The sequence below is a fragment of the Grammomys surdaster genome, unplaced genomic scaffold (assembly GCF_004785775.1).
Source record: "Grammomys surdaster isolate TR1022 unplaced genomic scaffold, NIH_TR_1.0 150, whole genome shotgun sequence".
In the NCBI taxonomy this organism is placed as follows: Eukaryota; Metazoa; Chordata; class Mammalia; order Rodentia; family Muridae; genus Grammomys; species Grammomys surdaster.
This window is the reverse complement of record NW_021604608.1, coordinates 3,970,317-3,992,980: the sequence shown is the minus strand read 5'-3', so window position 1 is coordinate 3,992,980 and position 22,664 is coordinate 3,970,317. Positions and strand designations below refer to the sequence as shown.

The 22,664-nt window shown below is 35.4% G+C and overlaps 1 protein-coding gene across 5 annotated transcripts in view; it reads right to left on the bottom strand.

Moving 5' to 3' along the window:
* The window catches only part of Slit2 (slit guidance ligand 2), a 320,684-nt gene that overhangs the window by 74,628 nt on the left and 223,392 nt on the right, over positions 1-22,664 (bottom strand). For 3 of the 5 annotated variants that reach the window (XM_028765190.1, XM_028765191.1, XM_028765189.1), the window contains 7 exons: positions 17,272-17,343; positions 16,744-16,815; positions 10,500-10,571; positions 7,049-7,192; positions 6,774-6,937; positions 5,870-5,893; positions 2,301-2,451 (listed from right to left, as the gene is read on the bottom strand). In XM_028765190.1, the coding sequence (XP_028621023.1) occupies positions 2,301-2,451; positions 5,870-5,893; positions 6,774-6,937; positions 7,049-7,192; positions 10,500-10,571; positions 16,744-16,815; positions 17,272-17,343 (699 nt within the window). The remainder of the gene's footprint in view (positions 1-2,300; positions 2,452-5,869; positions 5,894-6,773; positions 6,938-7,048; positions 7,193-10,499; positions 10,572-16,743; positions 16,816-17,271; positions 17,344-22,664) is intronic. The other 2 variants (XM_028765192.1, XM_028765193.1) reach the window with 1 other exon arrangement.

Here is a 22,664-nt window from a genome sequence, read left to right as displayed (position 1 = left end):
TGTCATTTCAGTACTTTGAATCTGAAGCCCTAGATGCAAGACATGGAAGTACAGCCATTGATGTCTGCCCTGTTGGGTTTTAGTCTTGCTTTGGTCCATTCATTCCTTAGTATTTCTCCATTCTTCCTTTTTGAATGGTAATGTATAATATGTGTCATTGTATGTTAGATGTAATTTCTCTCCCTCCCTCCCTCCCTCCCTCCCTCCCTCCCTCCCTTCCTTCCTTCCTTCCTTCCTTCCTTTTTAATTTCCTGGGGACTAGTATTACTTTTGTCTCAGAAGAGACGTAGGACTTTTCGACACTGCTGATACTGTTAAAGACCATGGGCGCTTTTGAAATTGGATTAAACGAATTTTGAATCATGAGATGGCAATGAGCCTATGGAACCAGTAACAGTAATGTGGTGGTTTAAATGAGAAAGATTCTCTATAGCTTCATTCATGTATTAGAACACTTGCATCCCAGTGGTTGGCACTATTTAAGAAAGCTATGGAATTTTTAGGTGTCATGCCCTTGCTAGAGGAAGCATGTCACGAGCTTTGAGAGTTTGAAGACTTTCACTTTGCTTGTATTTCTGCTTCCTGTTTGCTTATGAAATGTGATCAGACAGTTATATTCTTTCCCCACTCTTGTGGCCTCCCCTCTGTAAGCAAACACTAAAACATAGCCTTTATTCTAAAGGTTGCTCCTGGTCCTGGTATTTTAATCATAGCAGTAGAAAAATACTTTAGCATTTTCTAATGACTACTTAAACAGATAACATTTATATATGCTTAATGGGCAATCATATACCATCATTGAAAAAAAAGTCCATATGGATATTTTGACAATTTTGTTAGGCAATAAAACCTTTATATTGTTGAATTTAATGAGAGTTTCATATGTTCTGGCTATAAATCCACTGTTAGTATATGTCTAGTTAAAATTCTGAATCCAAACTCCTTACTGAGTGCAGGGTTTGCAAACATTTTGATCCTAATTATTTTTATGCTCATTTCATGTGGATAGTTAGAAAAATATTAATTTTAATTAATATTAATTTCTAATTACATCAGAAACTAGGTTCTAATAGTATACTTGAAACTTACTTAACTCATTTAAATTTAAATACATTTTCATGCTCAATATAGAATCACTTGTGTGTAGCATTATCAGAAATAAATACAAGTACACACAGAGCAACATAGAGTGTAGTAAAGGGATCTTGCTATATGTTCTTTGAATTTCTAAAATTCTTGATCTAGTAAATATCCCATGATCTAGTGGATGTTAAAAATAACCCCACCAGAACTACAAAGAAATTACTTTCTGTCAACCCTGTGAAAGACATTATTTCTAATTATTCAAATTGCTTTAAATTCATTAAGTATCAGGCATGTATATAGACACAGTGGGACAGAAATGATAATACACAGTGCCTGCCATAGAGAGGCTGTAATCTCGTTGAAGACAGAAGGATTATGCATACACACAGAGACAAGCGACTTTGCAAAGCAATAAATGACAAATACCAGATGGTACCATAAATAAACATCACTAAGATATTCATGAAATGATTAGATTTCACTTGTGTTTTCATGGATCTTAAAAAACTAACATTATAAGTCTTCCTTTTATAGCCAGGAAAGGTGGACTGCACATGAGCAGAGAATCTACAAATAATTCCAAAAGCACATTACTTTCATACTGTGGAGCCTATGCTAAACCTTTACATATAAATTCGACCAGATCTGAATTTTCAGCTTTCTCTAATCTCCTATTCTCTGTTTATAAACAAATAACCAGGCAAATAACTATTGTTTGCCCTTCAACAACTGCCAATCATGGAGTCTTTTCACTTGAACCAGAGAAGTAGACAAATAACCACCAGATCAATCCCTGATAGATCTGGTGACTCTTAAATTATTTTGTTTGGCTGTTTTAAGGATTATATGCCTTGCAAAGCTTATGAAATGCTTACAAATTATTTTCCCATAATGGATATCCAATAATAATCAGTCATGTCTGTTATTATTAACATTACTAAGTGACGACTGGATTTTTAAAGATAATATGACTGTTTACTTGATGCTTAAAAAGCAGGATTCATCTTAAATATTTTGTTCACATAAAAGAGTGACCTAAAATAGCATTGAACATATTCTCTGACAAAGAAGAGGTGCTCACAATTCATTGTATATAAGCTACTTAATTCAATTATCAAGAATTAAAATGTCATGGCAAAAATTCTAATGCTTCTATGCAGTGTCTCTGTCCCTTGCTCCCTCCCAGCCAGGATTCTGTGGTCAGATTAACTTACAGCTCTGCTGTGTACTGGGGAATATGTTCTGGGATTTTGTTGAGTTTTTGATTGGAGCAGTCTACTGTGGTCCCTTCACAGCGACACTTTTCAGGACAAGCCAAGTCTGCAAAGCAGTCCCCACTTAATTTTGATCGATAATCTTCTGTACCTATTGAGGATTCAAGCCAAACATAAGATTCTCAGTCTGAATGTTGGAACAGTCGTTAAAATAACGGGAAGAAAAATGGTAGGATAGCTATAGATTATGCAGCAGGGAGACAACTTAGGGAGTTTTGGTCAATGGCTATCAGGTGAGGGTTAAAAGAAAGGCTCGGAATTTTCTGGAAAAAAAGGCGACCAGATGCACATGACAGGAAAACATTCATAAAGGTGAGCTTTTCACAGCTGTACTTTCTGCTGATCCGATTCTGAGCCGTGCTCCTAGTCTATTCCACAGATAATCACACAATGGGTATGAATCGTTAAAAAAAAAGTTTATTTTTTTTCTGAGTAAAAAAATTGAAAACATATCTAGTAATAAACATACTCCTGTATATTACTGTAAAATAGGGCTTTCAAAGATAATCGATATACTTAGATTTTAATTTTTTTCCTACGGACGTTTGTTATTCTCCCCCTCTCATATAATCTTCAGAAACGCCCCCAAAGCCCTCTTTTTTTTCATTTTGAGTCTATAAAAAAGACAAGTAAGTCCTGCCTTGAGCCTCAGCAGCTTGTCATGCTGTAGAAAGCTGCGTGACGTTCCATGGTGCTTGACGGAACCATGTTTTACTCATACCTCGCAAGCACATGGTTAGATCAAGCACAACAGAAAATCTCGCTCCATTATCACTACACCAACCACTAGGCCAGAGGGAAGACTGAGAGGAAAGACGAAGGGAGGAGAAAAGCTACGGACGCTCTGGAAGCATCGTACTGTTACACGACATGCATTCTTCCCGCAGATTGTGTATGATCAGAGCGAGAGCATAACTACCGGAGGCCTGGAAACACAAAGAAGGGGCTATATGGAAAGATGCCTCCCACGTTCCTCAGAACTGCAGCGTGGGGGACCACAGCTTTCGGGAAGAACATCCAGGAAGAAGTTGAAGGTAAGCTACAAGGACAACAGAGAAGCTCAAGAGATCTGTGGTTTCTTCACGGAAAAGAGGTGCAAAACATGAAGACTAGAAGAAGGTACATCGGGGATTGAAAAGAGGATAGGTTACATTTCAGATGAGACACTTTTACTTACAGGCCAAATGGTGAATTCCTGCAAAAGAAAAAATCACCAAGGAGGAAAGAAAGACAGAATCATCCTAGTTAAGGTTTATAGACATATACAAACACACACACACACATACACACACACACACACATGCGTGCACACAACCAAAAAACTATATTCTCTTCCTTATTTCTTTACCATAAGAGACACAAGATAGCATTGTGTAATGCGTTTGTCATGCTTTGCAATAGTATTGCACTTTTGAAGTATAATGGCTCATAGGCAATGCAATGACCTAAAAGATGTGCAATACAAGTAAAATACTTATGGCTTCTTCTAATGGACGAACTCCCTGTGAGACAGATTTTCTATTGTGCCATACAGAATAGCAATAGATGAATACACATATAAAATGAATAAAAAGCCAATGATGGAAAGTTACAAGGACAGTAGATAGATAATAGTTAGGGCGTAGGTCATATGCTTCCAAATGACTCTCCCAAGTTTTAAAGCATGTCACTTAGTGGGAACATAATCATAATTTTAACAAAAATTGAAATGCCAAATATATCAAATATAAAAGGTTACATTCCAATACATCAATGAGAGTTACCCTAAAAAATTGAAGGATGTGTTTCTTTTCAGTCTTCAGAGATTTAGCCACAAGAAAGCTAATATTATTCTGATAGCATATCGATAATAGGTTCATTGAATGCATTTAAAATGTATAATTACTATCACAGCAATCAGTAATGCGTAGTTTAACACCATGTGTTTGGTAGACACAAACCGTAATTAGTATCTGACGTGGAAAAAAGAGCAAAGTGAGGAACAAGTAATCAATGTGCCATGGCGTCTACAAGGAAATCAAAACTGTGAACTTAATCATCAATAAGTGACATTTAGACATTATCTTTCATATAGAAATTACTTCTTAAAGCCTATCTGGGCTTCTATCTTCCAGCAAGAGCAGAAAATTTAACAATTAGCATGACATCTGTATTGCGTTGAGTTTTATTGGGATTGTTGTATTTAAATTATTAATAAACTAAATGGAATAATTTGGCAGTGATTAGATGAATTGCCACAATTTAGGAATTTAAATCATATTTGTATGCTGGTCTAGTCATAGTCTGGTTCTCAGAGGGATTCTTTTTTAAAGCTAAGCCATAATTAGTAGGTAACTTTGCACATAATTGGCTAAAAATAACAAAAGCTGTAAATGATCATGAAGATCAATCAATTGCTCTTTTCAACACATTACTGCTTATACAGTACAGACATAATATGTAGAATATTAGTTGAGCATTAAAATTCAAAATAAGCAATATACTTAAATCTATTATATATAATTAATTAAATGATAAGAATAAGTAATAAATACACCCTTAATATCGAGACCAATCAATATCATATGTATATATGTATAAATCATATAAAACAGAATCAATCAATACCATATATATATATGGTATTGATTGGTCCTGATTTATATAGTAAATTAAAGCAAACAAGTTATGAGGCATTTACACAAGAACAAAGTGAGGGATATACTTTAAAGAGCTAGGTCTAGACTCATCAGTTTGAAGGTGTTGGATGGAAGCAAAGGGAAAACATATTACAATTGCAACTTTAGAAATACAGAATCCTTCTGCTTAGATTACTCAAGGTATCGGTGCCCATTAACTGCTAATGACTTCAAGATACATGTGAATATCCTGTTTGCAGCGTAATCTGACTCCAGACAGGCAAAAATGTACAATTGGAAATAAATTAATAAAAAACCCCCCACAAGTGCAGTTAAATCAGTATGAAGCAGCTGTCTTTTGTTAAAAGGAAAACAAAAGTAAGCAAAAAGTATTCTTTTTAAACCAAGATGCTTCAAAAACATAATTTTTTGTTGTTAAAAATGAGGTTTTGCATGTTTACACCTGATTTTATATAGAACTAGCTCTTTGACAATAGAGGGGCTGCTGTCTTTAAAATTAGCCTAGGAAGCTATATTTTAAAAACAGCCTCAAAGATTAGATATTCAATATAAAGACAGAAAAATATGATTTAAGTAGAAAGCCATAGGTTTAAATATTTCGCTACCATGAGAAACTGCAGACGATGTGCCAAGGAGAAAGGGAGAGGAAAGAAGGTGGTTTTTCTTTTTTTGTTTTTAAAATAGAAAGGTTCGGCATCAAAAGCTGCATGCAGAGGTGGGGCTTTCAGGATATACAGCGCTAAGTGATCTATGCGTGAGTCACTATGAAGTGTTCACTGTACTTCCAAAAGCATGCACATCAATGTCTAGAAGCTATATAAGTCGAGGAAAAGGTGTCTGCAGTTAGTCCTACCACCGAGCAAAACCTACCTGGAATGAAATACTGTTCTTTAGCTAAATAAAAAAAAAGAGAGAGAAAAATAGAAGATGTTCCTGAATGTCAACAAGCAGAGATATGAATTACCTTAGATTAAGAATGGACTAAAGTTTCTACAGGTAACTAAGTGACAATGTATATTCATAGAAATTAACAACATACAGTGAGTGATAAACTCATTATAAACATGGACAATAACAAATACAGTTTTATACTAGACGTTTAACATGTATTAACTGCACAATGAGAAATGCGCCCAGCAGAGTTAGGTAGCACACTTCCCAAATGATAGGTAATGTTTCCTCCCATCAGAACACATATAACACTAGACCAATAAGAAAGGCAGAGTAAGCTTCCCAGTTAACAGCCATCTGATGCTTTCGTTGGATAAACACACTATTCCCCAGATGAGAACAGATAGTCTTAAAAATGTGTCTTCATGGAATATTTCAGAAAGAGATGAGGCATCTTTGGCTTCCTACTCTGTACTTTTCAGGTTGAAAAAAATACATGTAATCAATCTTATTTTAGTTTGTGAATAAATAAAAGCAAGTCCAACTATTTGGCTCTGGCCAATAGAGAACAGTAGAACAAACAGAAAGGGTAACACCACTTGAGCAGTGTTTCATGTTATCTAAAAGATCCTGGTTACATCTGAATCCTATAAACATAGTATGAAGGATCCAGGGGTTCCCTTCATTAGACTGATACTTATTTTAGTAGATACACTATTTGTGTTGTGTCTCTATTTCTTCTGCTTTTCCGCTTCCCAGACAGCAGGAAAAAACTGAAACTGTACAATGTTTGGTAATCAGCTGAAGGCAGCTGCTGTTGCTAATTTTCATATAACTGTGGCTTTCGATCCTAAGGGAAATGTCTCATGAAGTGAGAAATTACCTGAACAACGGAATTTCTTGCTTTTGATCTGTCCAATTCTTTTGTTCGCCAGGCGGCGGGGGCTGGTGCAACGGGCACCGCTGGTCTCAATTGGGTTGGTGTGGAGATAATCCGCTAGCCACTTGAGATGGCAGTCACAAATGAAAGGATTCTGGGCCAAATGCCTTTCAGAAACACAGCAGAAGAGTTTTATATACTACTTGCATGAGACTTGGCTTGCACATTCACAGTGAAAGTAATCGCCATTATACCCTGCCCAAATTTTGCATACATACATAGTTTGGATGGCTCTGAGAGTTGAGAAGGTGCCCTTGGCAACAGTCTGAAGCTTATTGTCATATAAGGAGAGAAGGTTCAAGTTGTGCAGGTCCTGGAAAGCATCTACACGAAGGCAGTTTATCTTGTTGGCATTCAATAATCTGTTTGATCAAGCAGTCACAAAATTAAAATGTAGCATCTCATTAAGTCATCTGCAAAATAGCCCTTCTGTAGGAAAACCAAGAGGAAAACAATATTTCATCCCAATACTAACTTCATAAATTTAATTATGATGTAGGCACTATGGGTGGGAGATTGAAAGTTTACATGAAAAAGCAAAAGGCACATGGTCAAATGAACTGAAATTTGGTTATACTCCATAAATGGATTCAAAAAACAGATCACAAGACTATAAAGGATGATATAAAGGCAAAACCATAGACAAAGGTAGATGAGGATCAGATTCTGTTGTCAAAATCAAACTAGTAACAATTATAAACATTATTAGTATCTCCAGCTACTTTGGAGAAGCTGAGCCTCCTTCTAAAACAACAGCCAGAGTGGTCATTATAATACACATGGGATCATGGCCTACCTCCCAAGACTATGTAACAGCTCTGGGCAGAGTAAAAGACTAGACAGCATCCTTCAGAACGTCTAAAAGGGTCAATAGCTTAATCCTGGAACTCTACCGCCTCACCCCATGGCTATTCCAGTTCACAACTTTCTATTTTCTATCAAGACTAGATTCTCTTATCCTCTCTTTAGAATTTAGAATCCCAGATGTGTGGCTTGCTAGTTACATTGCCTTTTGGGTTTCTAGTAAACATAAGCATGTTCCTTTTCCACCCTGCATTGCTTCATATATTTACAGGGTTGCTTTTCTACTTTCTAATCCCCAGTTCTTTCAAGTGACTATATAAAAAGTCTACTTTCTTTTATATATATATATATATATATATATATATATATATATATATATATATTCTATCAAGAAATGCTGATATTTATCTGTATCATACATGTAGCATATACACATGTAGCATATATATACATATATGTATATATGTGTTTAAATTTTTGTTATTGATGTTTCCAAATGTTGCCATTTGTGCCCAGGATGACATGGGTTTTGTGTATTTTGTTCCCTCCTATTTCACACACCCCTAATACATACTACATGCTCAAGTGTATCTGCTGACACATGACTACCTCACTTTTCTGGAAAGGAAAGTTACAGTACTACATTCAAGGCTCTAGTTGCAGTAAAAATACTTATCTAAGACACTATCTCACAATCTCACTGTTTGCCTAGATTACATCGTTGCATTGTGAAAGTGTGCTTTAGATATCATACAGTGGTAGGCATCATTTAGGTAGGTTAAATATGATAGTTAGAGATGACTGTGCCTTACCATTGGTGCAGTACATCTTTTCCAGAATACAATTTCTACCTAAGCAGACTCTACCCTCTCTGTGACTCTTCCTAAGCACAGTATGTGGTGCCACATGATTCTATTACCTGTTCTAAGCTGAGGAACACATACTTCTAAAACCAGCTTAGCCATTTTTGCAGTACTTGTTTAACGTGTTTTGTTTTGACATTGTTATTTTATTTCGAGAATTAAAACATCTAATAGTTCAAAATTACCTGCCATGTGGTTTGGGTAATTCTCATGTAATGTAATGAGTATGTGTTCTCATTTGACAATGAGAACAAACATGCTTACAGCTAATACAGTTTTGAATTCCACTTGCTTGATACTTAGATTCTTTCTGAATATGTAAGGCTGTGGTATGATGGTCCTGTTTCCTGTGCTCTGTGCTCTCCCATGAGGAGCTGAAGTTTGCATCAAAAAATTGCCTAAAAGCCCTGGAGCAATGTTTTGAATCTAGGGTGGGAGGACTGACTTGTGTGCAGAAGGGATCAAGAAATACATACCTCCCCGCCTTTGCAACAATACAAGCAACGCTGATAACGTTCTTTAATTCATATGTTAATGGAATAAAGGAGTTGGGAAATAAAAAACTAAAGATGAGGAAATGGAGGGAGGCCTGAAGATGTTGAAGACTGTTTTTGTGAGAAGTTGGTACTCATTTTAAAACAACAGGATTAGGAAGAATAAAGATACACCAGCAGCCATTTCCTTAGGGTTTAGGTTTCATTAACTTACTTCTTCCTACTTCCATCTGTTTTACAAAAGCTAAAACTTGTCACTTCATTATGTTACAGGGTATTGTTAAAAGGATTAGGATAACTTTGTTGTTGTTGTTGTTGTTGTTGTTGTTGTTTTTAATTCTGGAAGGCTGAAGAATGGGTAGTCCTTGAGAGTTGGGAGATGGGCTATTAAAAACAGTGGCTTTATAAATACGGTTCTCTCAGATCTCTATGCTTCCCTCACCATGAAAAAGTGCTCACTTACTAATGTATACATCATAATGTAAGTAGATTTAAGTAGATTACAGAGTGTTAAGAAGAGGGGAATGATACACACAGTAAGGTTCTTGTCTGTTTGTTTTAACATCAGTCTATTTGTGTATTTGTACCTGGATGTGATACAAACTGCAGTTGTGCAGAATGGTGAAAAGGGTTTAGCACAAAGATAATTGGATGTGATAGTGACAATATGTTTCTCAAGTAAGGAATATTAGCTAAAGTAAGAAAAAGTATAAGGTTACTAATAATGCTTTAACCACAGAAATGCCAATGAATGAAAGAGAAAACGACATTCTAAGTTGAAGAATTGTAAGAGAGATTGGTGAAAGGCAAAGGAAGGCAGCATATCTTATCTCCCTATGCTAGGCTTCCAGATGAGGGTCTGCCACAAATGAGCTTTCTATGTAATAGATGCTACAAATTAAATTCAACTTTCACAGTGTCCTCCAGGTCTCTCTGTTTGACAAACTTACTTTGAAAATGGTCAGAGATTAAGATACACACCATCAAATTTGATACCTATAAATAGAATGATTATTTCTTTCAGTACAAATGAGGGGCAGCTATAGTCTAAGTGGAATGGTATTTATAGAATAGAGGGAGTCACAGACAAGTCAATAGAGAATAATCAGGAGACTGCCTCCACAGGATGTTTCACTGTACCCCGTGCCTGCATTTGCAGAAGTAAGTCTGGGATTTCTGCTCATAGATCTTCTGTGATAAGAGGCTGGTGAATGTATCCCATCTCTCTAGCTCTATACCAGCTGCTGCTAACATGAGAACTATAGTCTTTATGGTGTGCATATAACTACAGAACCTCTCCAGTGGGGCAGCCAAAACACAATCATTTCATTGTGGAGAGAATTGTTCTTAGACAGCTCGACATAGTTGTGCCTTCCTTCTCCAGTGCTACATTTGTCATTTTTATGTCATTAAGCTGTTTCATTTTGGATTGACGACTCAAGATAATTAAGAGATTAGAAAAGACATTAATATTAGATTTCACAGATCAAGAGTAATCAAATACTTACAGTAGCTGTAAGGAAAATAGTCCTTCAAATAAACTTTTTGGGAGTTCTGTGATTTTATTTCCATATAGGACACTAAAAAATTATATAAAAAGGAGAATTAAAGAAGCCTAAATTAGTTCATGTAATACATATACACATTTATATTTAAGTTCATATAACATATATACACACATATATACATACATATGTACATACACAGCACACACATATGCTTAGGGAGCTTAGTAGGTGCTTAATGCATCATCCAAGTGAAAATTGAATAAAATAAAAATTGTCTGATTATAGATAATATGTAGGTTTACTTACATAATTTTCAATACATAGAAAACATAGATTAACAAGACTATATAATTCACAATTTATTCACCCTTTTGTGAAAATAGTATTTGTCAATTTGAAATATTTTCTGCATACAACACTCCTACACATATGCAGGCTACCAGAGCAGAGAATATGTAGCAAAGATCAGTCAGTATAGAATCAATTGCTCATAAAATGAGTGATTTCATAACACTGATAGATAAATAGAAAACCAAATAAGGCCAGAAACTTAGTAAGGAAACGGTATTAATTTGCATGTATGAGAAATATAAGATCTGGAAAAATAATGATTATAAATATGACTTGCAAACTTTTCAAGTGTGTATTTCTCCTCCATCAGTGTGAAGTGGAATGCACCATCAAGATACTGACTTCTGATTGCACATCAAGTGACAATATTAAGGGAAAGGACCTTGACGTAATCAAATCAGCACATCTGCTGCCTAGCACAGGTGTTAGGTGTTCTGGAACTGGGTTGACACTTGCAATGATGATAAATTAGCTGAGAATAATGAAGGAATATATTTCGGAGCAGGGTGAAACAGTGGTACAAGGAGCAAATGAGCTGAATGAAGAGAATGGAAATGATGTTTAAGTGGTAACGATGGGTTCCCAACAATGTCTATTACAGCATTTAAAATTAGAGTATGAGAACAATGTGTAGAAATTAAAAGGTACTCTCAGGGGGCATTTGACTACATATATCAAAAATCATAGGTGTATTTATTTAAGATTTAAGCATATGGTTCAAGACACTCTTTGGATGTCTGGCTAAGAAAATAACTCCTGATAACATATTTACATATAAAATTTTAAACATGCATAATTTGAAAGACAAGAAAACTAAACTCAAACAACTTTCCCAAACACCAGAATAATAATTTCTGAAATATACATTTATCTGGTGAAAAATTAAAGATTGAAAGATATTCAGTAAAATTGAAGAACTTATAAGGCTAGATATTTGAAATGTATGACATTTTATTAACAATATTATATAAATTTTCTTTGGAAATATGTGCACATAAATTTACAACTGAATTAAAAACTGTTTTGCCTCTTAGAGGTTATTTGAATATGTGTGCGTGTGTGTGTGTGTGTGTGTGTACACATTTCCTAAAATAAACATAATTTTACAAGCAGAAACACATTCCTTGGAAAAATATAGATCACAGTCATGGTACATAAGTGAAAAACTTAAAATTTGAGTTTAAGAAATTTGCTTGACAGCAGTGTATGACTCTAGTGTACAAAGGACAAGCACACAATGGGAGAGCAATGAGTAGAGTGAAGGAAACACTTTCACCTTTTAAGATGTCAGAGGGAGTTGGAATGTATTACAAAGCAGGAGGAAAACACTTAAAGATAGAAATAAAGCAGGGAGCGACATAGCACAGGGACACGGCCTATTTCTTCAGATTCCAGTGCTACATCTTTGAAGCACACGTGAAAGATCACTTATATAGACTATATACAGAGTTTCCTTTAGAGAAGCAAATCAATTAGAAAAGAAAGGATTTAAAAAAAATCAAAGAACAAAAGAGAAAATGCTATATTGTTAGAGAGAAGGTGAAGTGGAGATGAAGAAAGGATAAAGGATAAATGTATGCTTCGAAGTAGGGGACACAAGTGGACAAATTAATAGGACATCGGCTTGTGATATTTAATTAAATTAAGCCACCTAACAATAGCCATTGTGCCACTGCATGTGCCAGCAACTCTACCCGACTGTAAGCATGGCACCCACTTTAATTAAATTTAAGCAGTATGTTATAAATGTCCATCATCTGCCAACATACAGTTGATATGGCCGAGATTAATGGGTTTTATATCCAAAGAACAATTCAAAGTGTAATTTTGAAAACAACATTTTTATATTTTTAAATCCGCTGATATCGAAAATCAACGAAGATACTCAAATTGTGGGAGTCTCCTTTGAAAAAGAAATCAAAAGGTGAGTCATTTAACAGTCTGTTCAGTTGGGGCTTTTGATGGCTGAGATGTATCTAAGGTGCTTTGGTTAAGAGTAATGTCATGTTTGTATCGTCGACTCATTCTCTTTCCCCCAAAAAACATTTGGGTTTTTAAAGAATCATGTTTACAAAATTACTAAATTAATATTTTTAGCATCAGACAGAATAGAAAAACAACAATGACAGGAGGAACCCATGCAGTGGCACAGGGAGCATGCCAGAGAGGTGTTCTTGATATGATTTATCAACTGTAAATGCTACCAGTTAACAAATAAAATACTCTACAGATGAGGTTTTTAGATTTCTCTACCAAGATGCATAACTACTCCAGAGCAGGGTCTGGTAGGGTCTTCGGGGTATGCATATTTGTGTGTGCATGTGAGTGTGTGTTTACACATGTGTGTTCGGCACAGACCCCAACATCAAGTGCCGTCAATCATTCCTACCCCTGCGATTTTAGAGACAGGGTGAGTCACACTACCAGGATGTTGCCCAAAGAGGACTGTGGCTGTCCTACCAGCATCAGGGGTCCTCCTATCTCTACCTATAGGAAGCTGAGTTACAGATAAAGTCACTTCTCTGATGTAGCAGCAGTGAGAAGATAGTCCCAGCAGAGACATCCGTCAAAATTATCAAAAGCCAAATGACTGTCAAGAAAATAATACAATATATAAAAATGAGGGAAAGGCAAGACATACAAAAATAAAGTGCAAAAAGGCCAGTTAGAATTTGTGCTATGTTTTTTTGCCATGATTTTCATTTCTTTGAGAAGTGTGAACAATGTATCTTGAAAACATTTGCTCCCTTCCGCAACTCCCCCAAACTCCTGTTTCTCTCCTAACCTTTGGCTCTTCTCCTTTTCTTTCTTTCTGTTTTGTTTTCTTAACTTTAAATCCCTCAAGTATACTTTTGGACGTGTGGCCTCCATGGAGCCTGGGGAAACCACCAGGGATCACATACTTAAAGAATGGAGTGACAGGGAGGCTTTTTAAGAGGAAAAGAATTAAAAAGAGAAACTGGAAAACATAAACAAACTCCTCTGAAAAGGAAATTGGAGTGAACACAAATATAACTAATAATTCACTGAGTAGTGTCTCTAGTTTTCTTCTTCATGGCATGTCCAGTGTGCTTCACAGAAGGACGATTAATCAGCAATTAACAGGAAAGTGGTCCTTTATGGGAAGGAGGTCCTCGTTTGTGCAACGAGCACCGAAACAATCTATTTTAAATGCATGGGTTTAGACTTAGGGATAGTGGCAGCTGCTGCTGGCCAGGTTGAATTCTGCCTTGCTGAAAGGTTGCAAAAGAGAATGTTCCTGCAGCCAGAAAAAAAAAAATACTCAACACGGGAAAAGGCACATTGGCTATAACAGGAGATTTACTATGGACAATGGCTATTGCAAATGATTTGCTGTGGACTGCCTTCATCATTAAAGGACACATCCAAAGAACTACATCCATAGATTCAAAGCAATGATGCGCACTTGGAGAATTCGAATGATGAAAGATTTTTAAGAAAGTGCAGTAAACAGAAAGCAAAGGATGAGCGGGAAAAATGGGCTCTCACTGTCGTGAAAAGCCCAGGGGTGAAATATGTATTGTTAGGCAGTAGAGTCTACTGCAGTCCCAGAACAGACTTCAGAACACTCAAAATTAGCAGGTGAGTGCTATATAGCAGCCTCTGCAGACCCAGGACTAGGTGACAAAGATGGCATACAACAGTGAGTGACACTGAAAACTATATTTTAGTTGATTCTGATATGAGTGTATGGGGGGATATGCATGTGTGTGATGGTATCCACACTTAACATGGGTGCTGGAAGATGAATTAGACTCTTTTATAAGAGTCCTACAAGCTGTTATGCTAGTCATCCCCCATCCTGGTCAGTGTCTTTGGGTCATTCTCAATGTATTAATTTAAAATGATGCTAAGGGTTGATGCACAGAAGGCCAAGAATCTGCCATGGCTGTACATACTACCTCTAGCACTCTGCATCCAGCTTCTGTAAATCCAGCAAAGGGAGAATGTGCTCCCCTATTTTACAGACAGGATAACTGAGGCACATGTGAATTAGTAACTTGCTCATGAACTCGGAAGAGGAGGGAATAAGACTTGAACACAAAGCATCAGAAGGTTGAAAGTAGAAGCCTGGTACCCGTTACTCTGCTCTGCATTTATTTCTTAAACATGGAAGGGTGTTTCTGTGTCAAGATAAATCAATGAAGTGAGAAAAATAAAATGACTGCAGACGGGTGGAGAATAGGCCCCATGGGTAAAAGCACTTGCCATGCTACACATATATAACTTAGATTTGGTAATAAAGAAAATGAAATGCAAAATTATATGCAAAGTTGTTTTCTGTTCTTGAGAGAGAGAGAGAGAGAGACAGAGAGAGAGAGAGAGACAGAGAGGGGCAGAGAAAAGGCAGGCAGACAGACAGACAGACAGACAGACACACACACACACACACACACACACACACACAAATCATGAAAGTGAATTTCCTCCTATAAGATTAAAGGAAGAAATAATTAAACTATAGAGAGCAGTAGTATTCCATATAGTATGCTTGCCCGCAACATAACTTTTAAGCAGTACAGAAAGTTTAGTGCTGTTACAGTAAGAAAAACAGAATTCTACATGAGAGGCAGTGAGATGACTCAGCAAGTAAAAGTACCCGCCCAAAGTGTGGAGGTGAGCTCAGTCCCGGGGACCCACAGGTGAAATGGAAGGATGCAAGTCTACAAGTTCTCTCCTCTCTACTCATGCACAAAAGCACACACACAAACATCAATAAATACATATATACAATATGTAGTAGTCTGTTGTTCCCACGGAAAACTCATCCGATTATTGTATGACTTTTAAAAGATACTGCGCCAATACTACATTTTACATTATACTAATATGTAGAAGTATAATATATAATACGCATTAATGTTAATAATAGTAAATGATATTGTACATATTAAGAGTGGCCATAAAAATCTTTGTACAAATAAAGCCCTGATGTCTCTAAGACATGACAATTGTTAGTTTGGTAATTTAATATCAATTTCAAGTTGTTTTGTTTTAATGAAAGTTCTGTAGAGGCACTGACAACATATTGTTTAAACTGTTTTCACATCTTCAGTAGATGTACTAATCAAATTAACTTAAATACATACTTGAGGATATTTGCAGGAAAATCTTAAAAGATAAAATATAAAAGAAACTTGTATAAACACATTTTTCTTTACTTATTAAAAGATACTATGGCAGAAAAGGAGGGAGGGACTGACTTCTGAAACCTGAGAGGCTGGCAACAATTTATTACCAGTGGAACAAGCAAGCAAGCAAGCAAGCAAGCAAGCAAGCTAGACTCTACACTCATTTTAAAGACAAAAGGTTACTTTACTTGACACACTTTGAAAACTTTTCATAAGTAGAAATAATGGTAACCTTTAAATAACTTATTTTAACCCATCTCCAATTTGCATAGCTATCTTCCTGAAAGTCTTCTTGACCTTCATAACTAATGCTTATTATGGGGCTACATCAGAGGGAAAATCCTCCTGTAATAAAAGAGGATGAAAGGCTGGCTCCCAGGGCTTACTTATTCTCAGCAACGCACGGACTTTATCATTCTAAATGGACCAACATTGTGCTGAGATACATGAAGCTATAGACTGAGTCATAAATCTAGAGTTGTCTGGAGGACTTCAAAATAACCTGTCCTGACATTAAAGCTGGATAAAAAATAATCTCCCAAAGGGACTGCTATCCTTCCTTTAATAACAAAGTTAAAATATACACACACACACACACACACACACACACACAAACACACTTTCTACCCTAAAAATTGGCTAGTGTTAATGATAGCCAGCAGACCTCTGTGAGATGATGAAATCCACCATTGATTACTTAGAAAATGTTGTACTTCCTCTGGAAAACTGTGTCTACTTACAGGGAATTCAGAGAACGCAGTCCTTGGAAGGCATCTGGAGCAAGTTCAGAGATCTGGTTATTGCTCAGGTCTCTACAATCAGAAGTAAGGTTGGGTTAGGTGAAATAGGATGCCATGGAAATTGGCTAGAGAAGAGGATTTACTTGTACATGTTGTCTATGAAGACACGAAGACACACGTACAACTTTCAAAATGAAGCATCAGAGAATCAGAAAATTTAAGGATGGATCCCGTTCTGTAAAACAACTACTGTCCATTTGCTTAAGTTATTAGTAAAAATGGCATCTTTAGACAATAGCATATCAACGATGTCAAGACAAGTTTTTGTGGGAATCAATAAACTAAATCACAGTGAACATTAAAAATTACAAGGTTTCACTAGTAAGATTAAAGTGCTGTTATACAACTGGCAATCACACTGAAATTAAGCTGCCAATCTCTTCAATGGCTATGCTTAATTATCCCTGCATAGTCTTGACCTACATAATTTAAAAAATGACATATCTCTGCATGGCCTTGTTAACTTACAGTCGTCTAAGCTTTTTGTATGGTGAGAAGGCTCCTGGAGGGATGACCCTGATGGAATTCTGTTCCAAACGTCTGCGATGAAAAAACAAAACATTGTTTAGAAAGAAAAGTAAAATTCTAGACACGTTAAATTCAAACATATGATTCATGTCAGGAAAGGAAGTTAGTGTTTTTCATGAGAGATCTTTTCTTCTTTTCCTCTAAAAATCAGTGCTAAAATTAAATGTGGTGCATTTAAATGTGAAGTAAGATTAGAACAAAATGGGGGTAGTAATTATAAAATAAAAGTATTATCCAGTCACTAACCAGTCATGGGTTAATCAGAATATTACATAGAGTAGGAAGCATTTGTAGAAAAAGTGGTGTGTATTTTAATAAGCCATCAGTAAAGAAAATATACAAACACACTGGATTTAGATGTAAAATATACTTTAACACAATAACTATCAGTTCAAAAATGAAGTTAATGCCCTATATTGAATTTATAAACCTTTACCCTCTAAAGAAAGCACACACCATCAGTTAAAAAAAAACTGGAATGCTCACAATATTAACTTTGGAGCTACTTATGAGGCAAAATCCTAAATTCTAAATTGATACATGATAGAGATCTCTTCAGTAAACAATGCATATCTGCTAATGTGATATGTGACTACTACAATAAAATTCTTACCAGAAAATTCAACCAAACGCAGGTGGAATGTTTTTACAATATGATAAAAATCAAAGTAAATTTACCTCTCGGGCACCATTTGCTCTAAGCTTCTGCTATTTGAGAAATATGAGAAATATACACCCAGCTACTAAATGAACAAAGGAGGAGGTTTCACCAAGTCACTTAGTAAATGCTTTTGTTCACCAAAATTATTCTGTCTCTCATCTTTGTTCTTTCCATATTAGAATCTAAGAGGCTTTCTTTGTAGTTATGTTCTGGATTATTGAGAACTGACTCCAGCTACTACTGGGTTAGAGTTTAGACATTGAGAATTGCTGGTGAAAGAGTCAAGCATTCAGAGGAAAATCCAGAGTGCATTTCTCCTTCATTGTAGGGAATAGCCCCAGAAGCCACCTCACTGGCACCATACACCCAGTTCCAGCTAGAAGTAGCACCTTCTTAATTTTTAAATTTTTTAACTTCTTTAGCATTAGTAGACTTGGGCTAAGTAGAAATTTTTATTCTGTTTTACCTTCCTACACATTTCAGGAGATTCTCCCATATTAAATTCTTACATGAAATTGTCTGGAACAAATAATATTTTCCTGTCTCAATTTAAAAATATATGCACATATATTTACTGTTAGAATGTATATAAATACATATATATGTGTTTGTGTGCCATGTGTTCATATGCATATATACGTGTGCAAACATGTTTTCTCATATGTAGCATGTATATATAGATACACGGAAATACACATAACATGCATATACATTTTTGCATTTGCATATGCATATTTTCTCCTTAGCAAGTTGTTTTGTAAAGAACAGATTTATCTCAGAAGACAAGAACTCATCCATCTTAATACATATATGGAATTAAGACCAGGACAGAAGTCTCAATCTGAAGTTTTCTGCTATGTAAACATGAGAAAGTGAGCTCTGATCCCTAGCAGATGTGTGAGCAGTGGGGTGTGGTGGCTTAGGTTGGCAACCCCAAGGCTGGAGAGATGGGAGAGATGGGCAGATACCCAGGTTCATATTGACCAGCCATTTTAGTTGAGCCTTGAATTTGAGATTGATAACTTTTGTGTCTCAAAAGATAATAAGTTGGCCAGGGACTGGGGAGATGTCTCAGTGATGAAGATTGTACACTGATCTGGCAGAAGACTTGTGTTGAGTTGCCAGGACACATGTCAGGTGACTCACAACTGTTTATCACTCCACATCCAGGGGATCTGATGTATTCTTCTGGACTCTGTGGGTGCATGCACCAACACCTATGCATACCTCCTTCACATACACACAAATAAAATTAGGGTAAATATTAAACAAATACATGGGGAGTGACTTAGGAGAGTATGTGATATCAACTGCCTGGTAACACACACGCACACACACACACACACACACTTAGTATTTGTATTATTTGATTAGGTATTAGGAAATAATACTTCTCAAAGGTTCTAAATAGAGCAAAGAAAGTTATTTTACTGCGCTGCTGACAACTAAATTTTTCAATGGTTGTTAAAAGATCATTTTGTTTCTGCTTTGATCTATTTTTACAGTTAAATTACAAGAAATTTCAAATAGTTGGTATATGCCAAGGAAACTTTACATATCAGTTAATCACAGGATCATACTAATGTAGTGATGATGAGTTACTTTAACAGAACGAAAAATTTGTTCTACAACTTTTCATAATAACATGTAAAATTGTTGAAAATAATGGAAAAGGATAAAGTAACTCAGTGATTTATTTTTATAGATATATAGAAATTATGCTGTTTTCAAGTTGTATAATGATGGAAAGTATTCTGAACCTACCAGCTTATTCCAACTAGTTCCATTTTTAGTAGAACTTAAGTTATTTCATTGGAAGTTTAATGTTGATTTATGGTTTCAAAGTCTAAGCACCTAAAATACTTAGTTTGACACTTCTTTAACAGTCAATCATGGTGCATTTTGTAAAATTTATGTATAACATCTACCCCATCAGAAACATCAAAAGTTAGAATAACTGCTAATTGTTCCAGTGGCAATTTAGCATGCTTTTTACATTTGTTCTCAAAGATTATTTCATTTAAAAGTGTGTATTTGTCTGCATAAATGTATGTACATGGCTGTGTGTAGATGTTCATACTTATGTGCGTGGGGGCAGAAGACAGTTCTGTATTCGTCTGAGCTGGAGTTATGGACATTTATAGGACACCCCACTTGGTACATGGGTTCAATGTTTTGTATCAGGTACTCATGATTGTACTGCAAGTGATCTTACCTGCGGAGCCATATCTCTAACCCATCGGTACATGTAGTCATGAAAAACTATCTCTATCTATATTAAATTTCTTCAAAAGATATCTAATCACAACACAGTATAATGATAAAATAATTTTTATAAACTGAATATCCAATGTTATAAATAGTACAAAACAAAGGGAATACATGATAGAATTATAATATATTTTACAAGGAAATGCAATTATATTGATGTACCAAGATGTAAATTTCATATTGATAACAGCGTCACTTGAAACTCACATAACAGAACACTGAGTAGTGAATGTCACACATGATGGACCTACTGGCTTTTCTTATCTGCTTGTTTTTGACATGGCTAAAAAGGATACTTGAAAAAGCTTGTACTGCTATTCATACTTAGCAGCTAATTGTTTTTTTTAATCACACTGTCTCAGTAGTCCATTAAGGAGAAACATGATTGCCTTCCTTGACCAAAAAGAGTAATTCTCAGAAAAGAATGATAGGCAGGCACAAACTCCACTTGAAAGCATTTCATTTTCTTTTCATTCTTATTTAATGGACAAAACCTGAACTGTTATGCACTTACATAAACTCTTAGAGTCATTAAACTTTGTAGAGTCAAGTGCTTTTTTTACTTTATAAAAATTTTATAGTATATTTCCCGAACTAAACAACATTCATATAATGGTGTACCCCTAAGAAGAAAGAGGGGGAAGCATTTGATCAAGCCATAAATATAAGAAAGAAAAATGTCAGCATTTCCAGTTTTAAAAAAATGGCAAACTATTTACATCTCTTAGCTCCGTTAGCTTCTGCTCTCTGCTTATTATATTAGCATAGAATCTGCTGAATTTCAAAGAGAGCACATTTGAGTCCATTGTCCCATGAAGAATCTAATTAAAACCATTTCAAGATTATGGAAACAGATAGCGTAATGGATAAGACATATTTGCATGATTAGGATAAAACACACCATAATTAAGAGTCTTCCAAATGTCAATCCTTGAGAGAATATGCTTCATCTTTTTTTTTTAAGAAAATAAAAACAGATTTAACAAAGTGAATAGGGGAAAATTCCATGCCCTAATAATGCAAGGATGAGTCCGTTATTATAAACTATGCCAGGACCAATTAAATCCACAGGATTTATGTGACCAAATCCACAACAGTTTATAATTAGATTATATACAAATACACATATATTTTATTTTACATATTTATACATTATATTGAATTGTTCTATATAATATATGTATTTCATGATATTACTATAATCACTTCCCTAAAACTAGAAGAATATTTTAGTTATTTGCTCAGTGAGATAAGATGTTTAATTACCTTGAATGGAGATGAGTCTCAAATCCTCACAAGGAGATTTAACCAATAAAGACTTTTATCCCCTCACTTGACCTACACCTGCATTTTTTACTCTTTCTTTTTAATGCTATAAATCTGTGCTTCTCAACAGCAACTGATCATGGGAACTTCAGGCTATTTGAGAGATAAACAAGAAGACTGTGCTGTGAAGCTGGAGACCATAGCACATGGGAATTGTGGGTAGGCTAAGTAATGAACTGGGAAGAACCACTGTGTCACGGGATGATCTGCTGCTGTGTAAAGCACAGCATACATAAAGCACTTTACAGTGTTTTTTGATGGGGTAGATGTTATACATAAATTTTACAAAATGCACCATGATGGACTGTTAAAGAAAGTGTCAAACTAGTTATGCATACATTTATGAGATACCGAACAGCCTACTTTAACATTTACTTCTGATACATTACTCTCAATGTTTTCTCCAAGTAAAATTATCTTTAAAAACATGCACATGTAAATATTAGGAACCCTTCTATCACAGGTGTTTACATGGTTTCACACACATAAGTACAAGACTTTTAAAATACTTGTCTTTTGTTGACTAGAAGCATGAGTCTTACACAGACTGGATTAAACCTGAATGCACCATCAGGTTTAGGGTCCTTACAGAAAGCCATCTTCCTTCTGTATTTCAGCTTCAAGTTTTGAAAAGTGATGAAAGAGAACAGTACCTTGGTAAGAACTACAGTATAAATAAAGAAAATGTATTGTGTTTTTTTTTTACAGAGGTAGATGAATAAAAATAAGACATATATACATAAATATCTGCAAGTGTCCTAATCATCAATATGTATCCTTTAAAACAATAATTCTTTTACCTGGTAGGATCTCTAGAGTAAAATTAATATGTGGTAGTAAATAATGTTTAGAAATCAATTAGCAAAACAGTTATTCAGATATTTCTGTAACTATAATAAACGCAGGTATACAATTCACACCAAGATCCAAAGACAAGCTAGTTATAAGATCTACAATCATATTTAGTAATGTATAGTCTTTCTTCATTTTGGAAACTACAGAAGGTTTTGCGATACTAAGTAAGATATCAATTTTGATTGACTGGGCCTGTAATATACAGCCCAGATGCTGATTA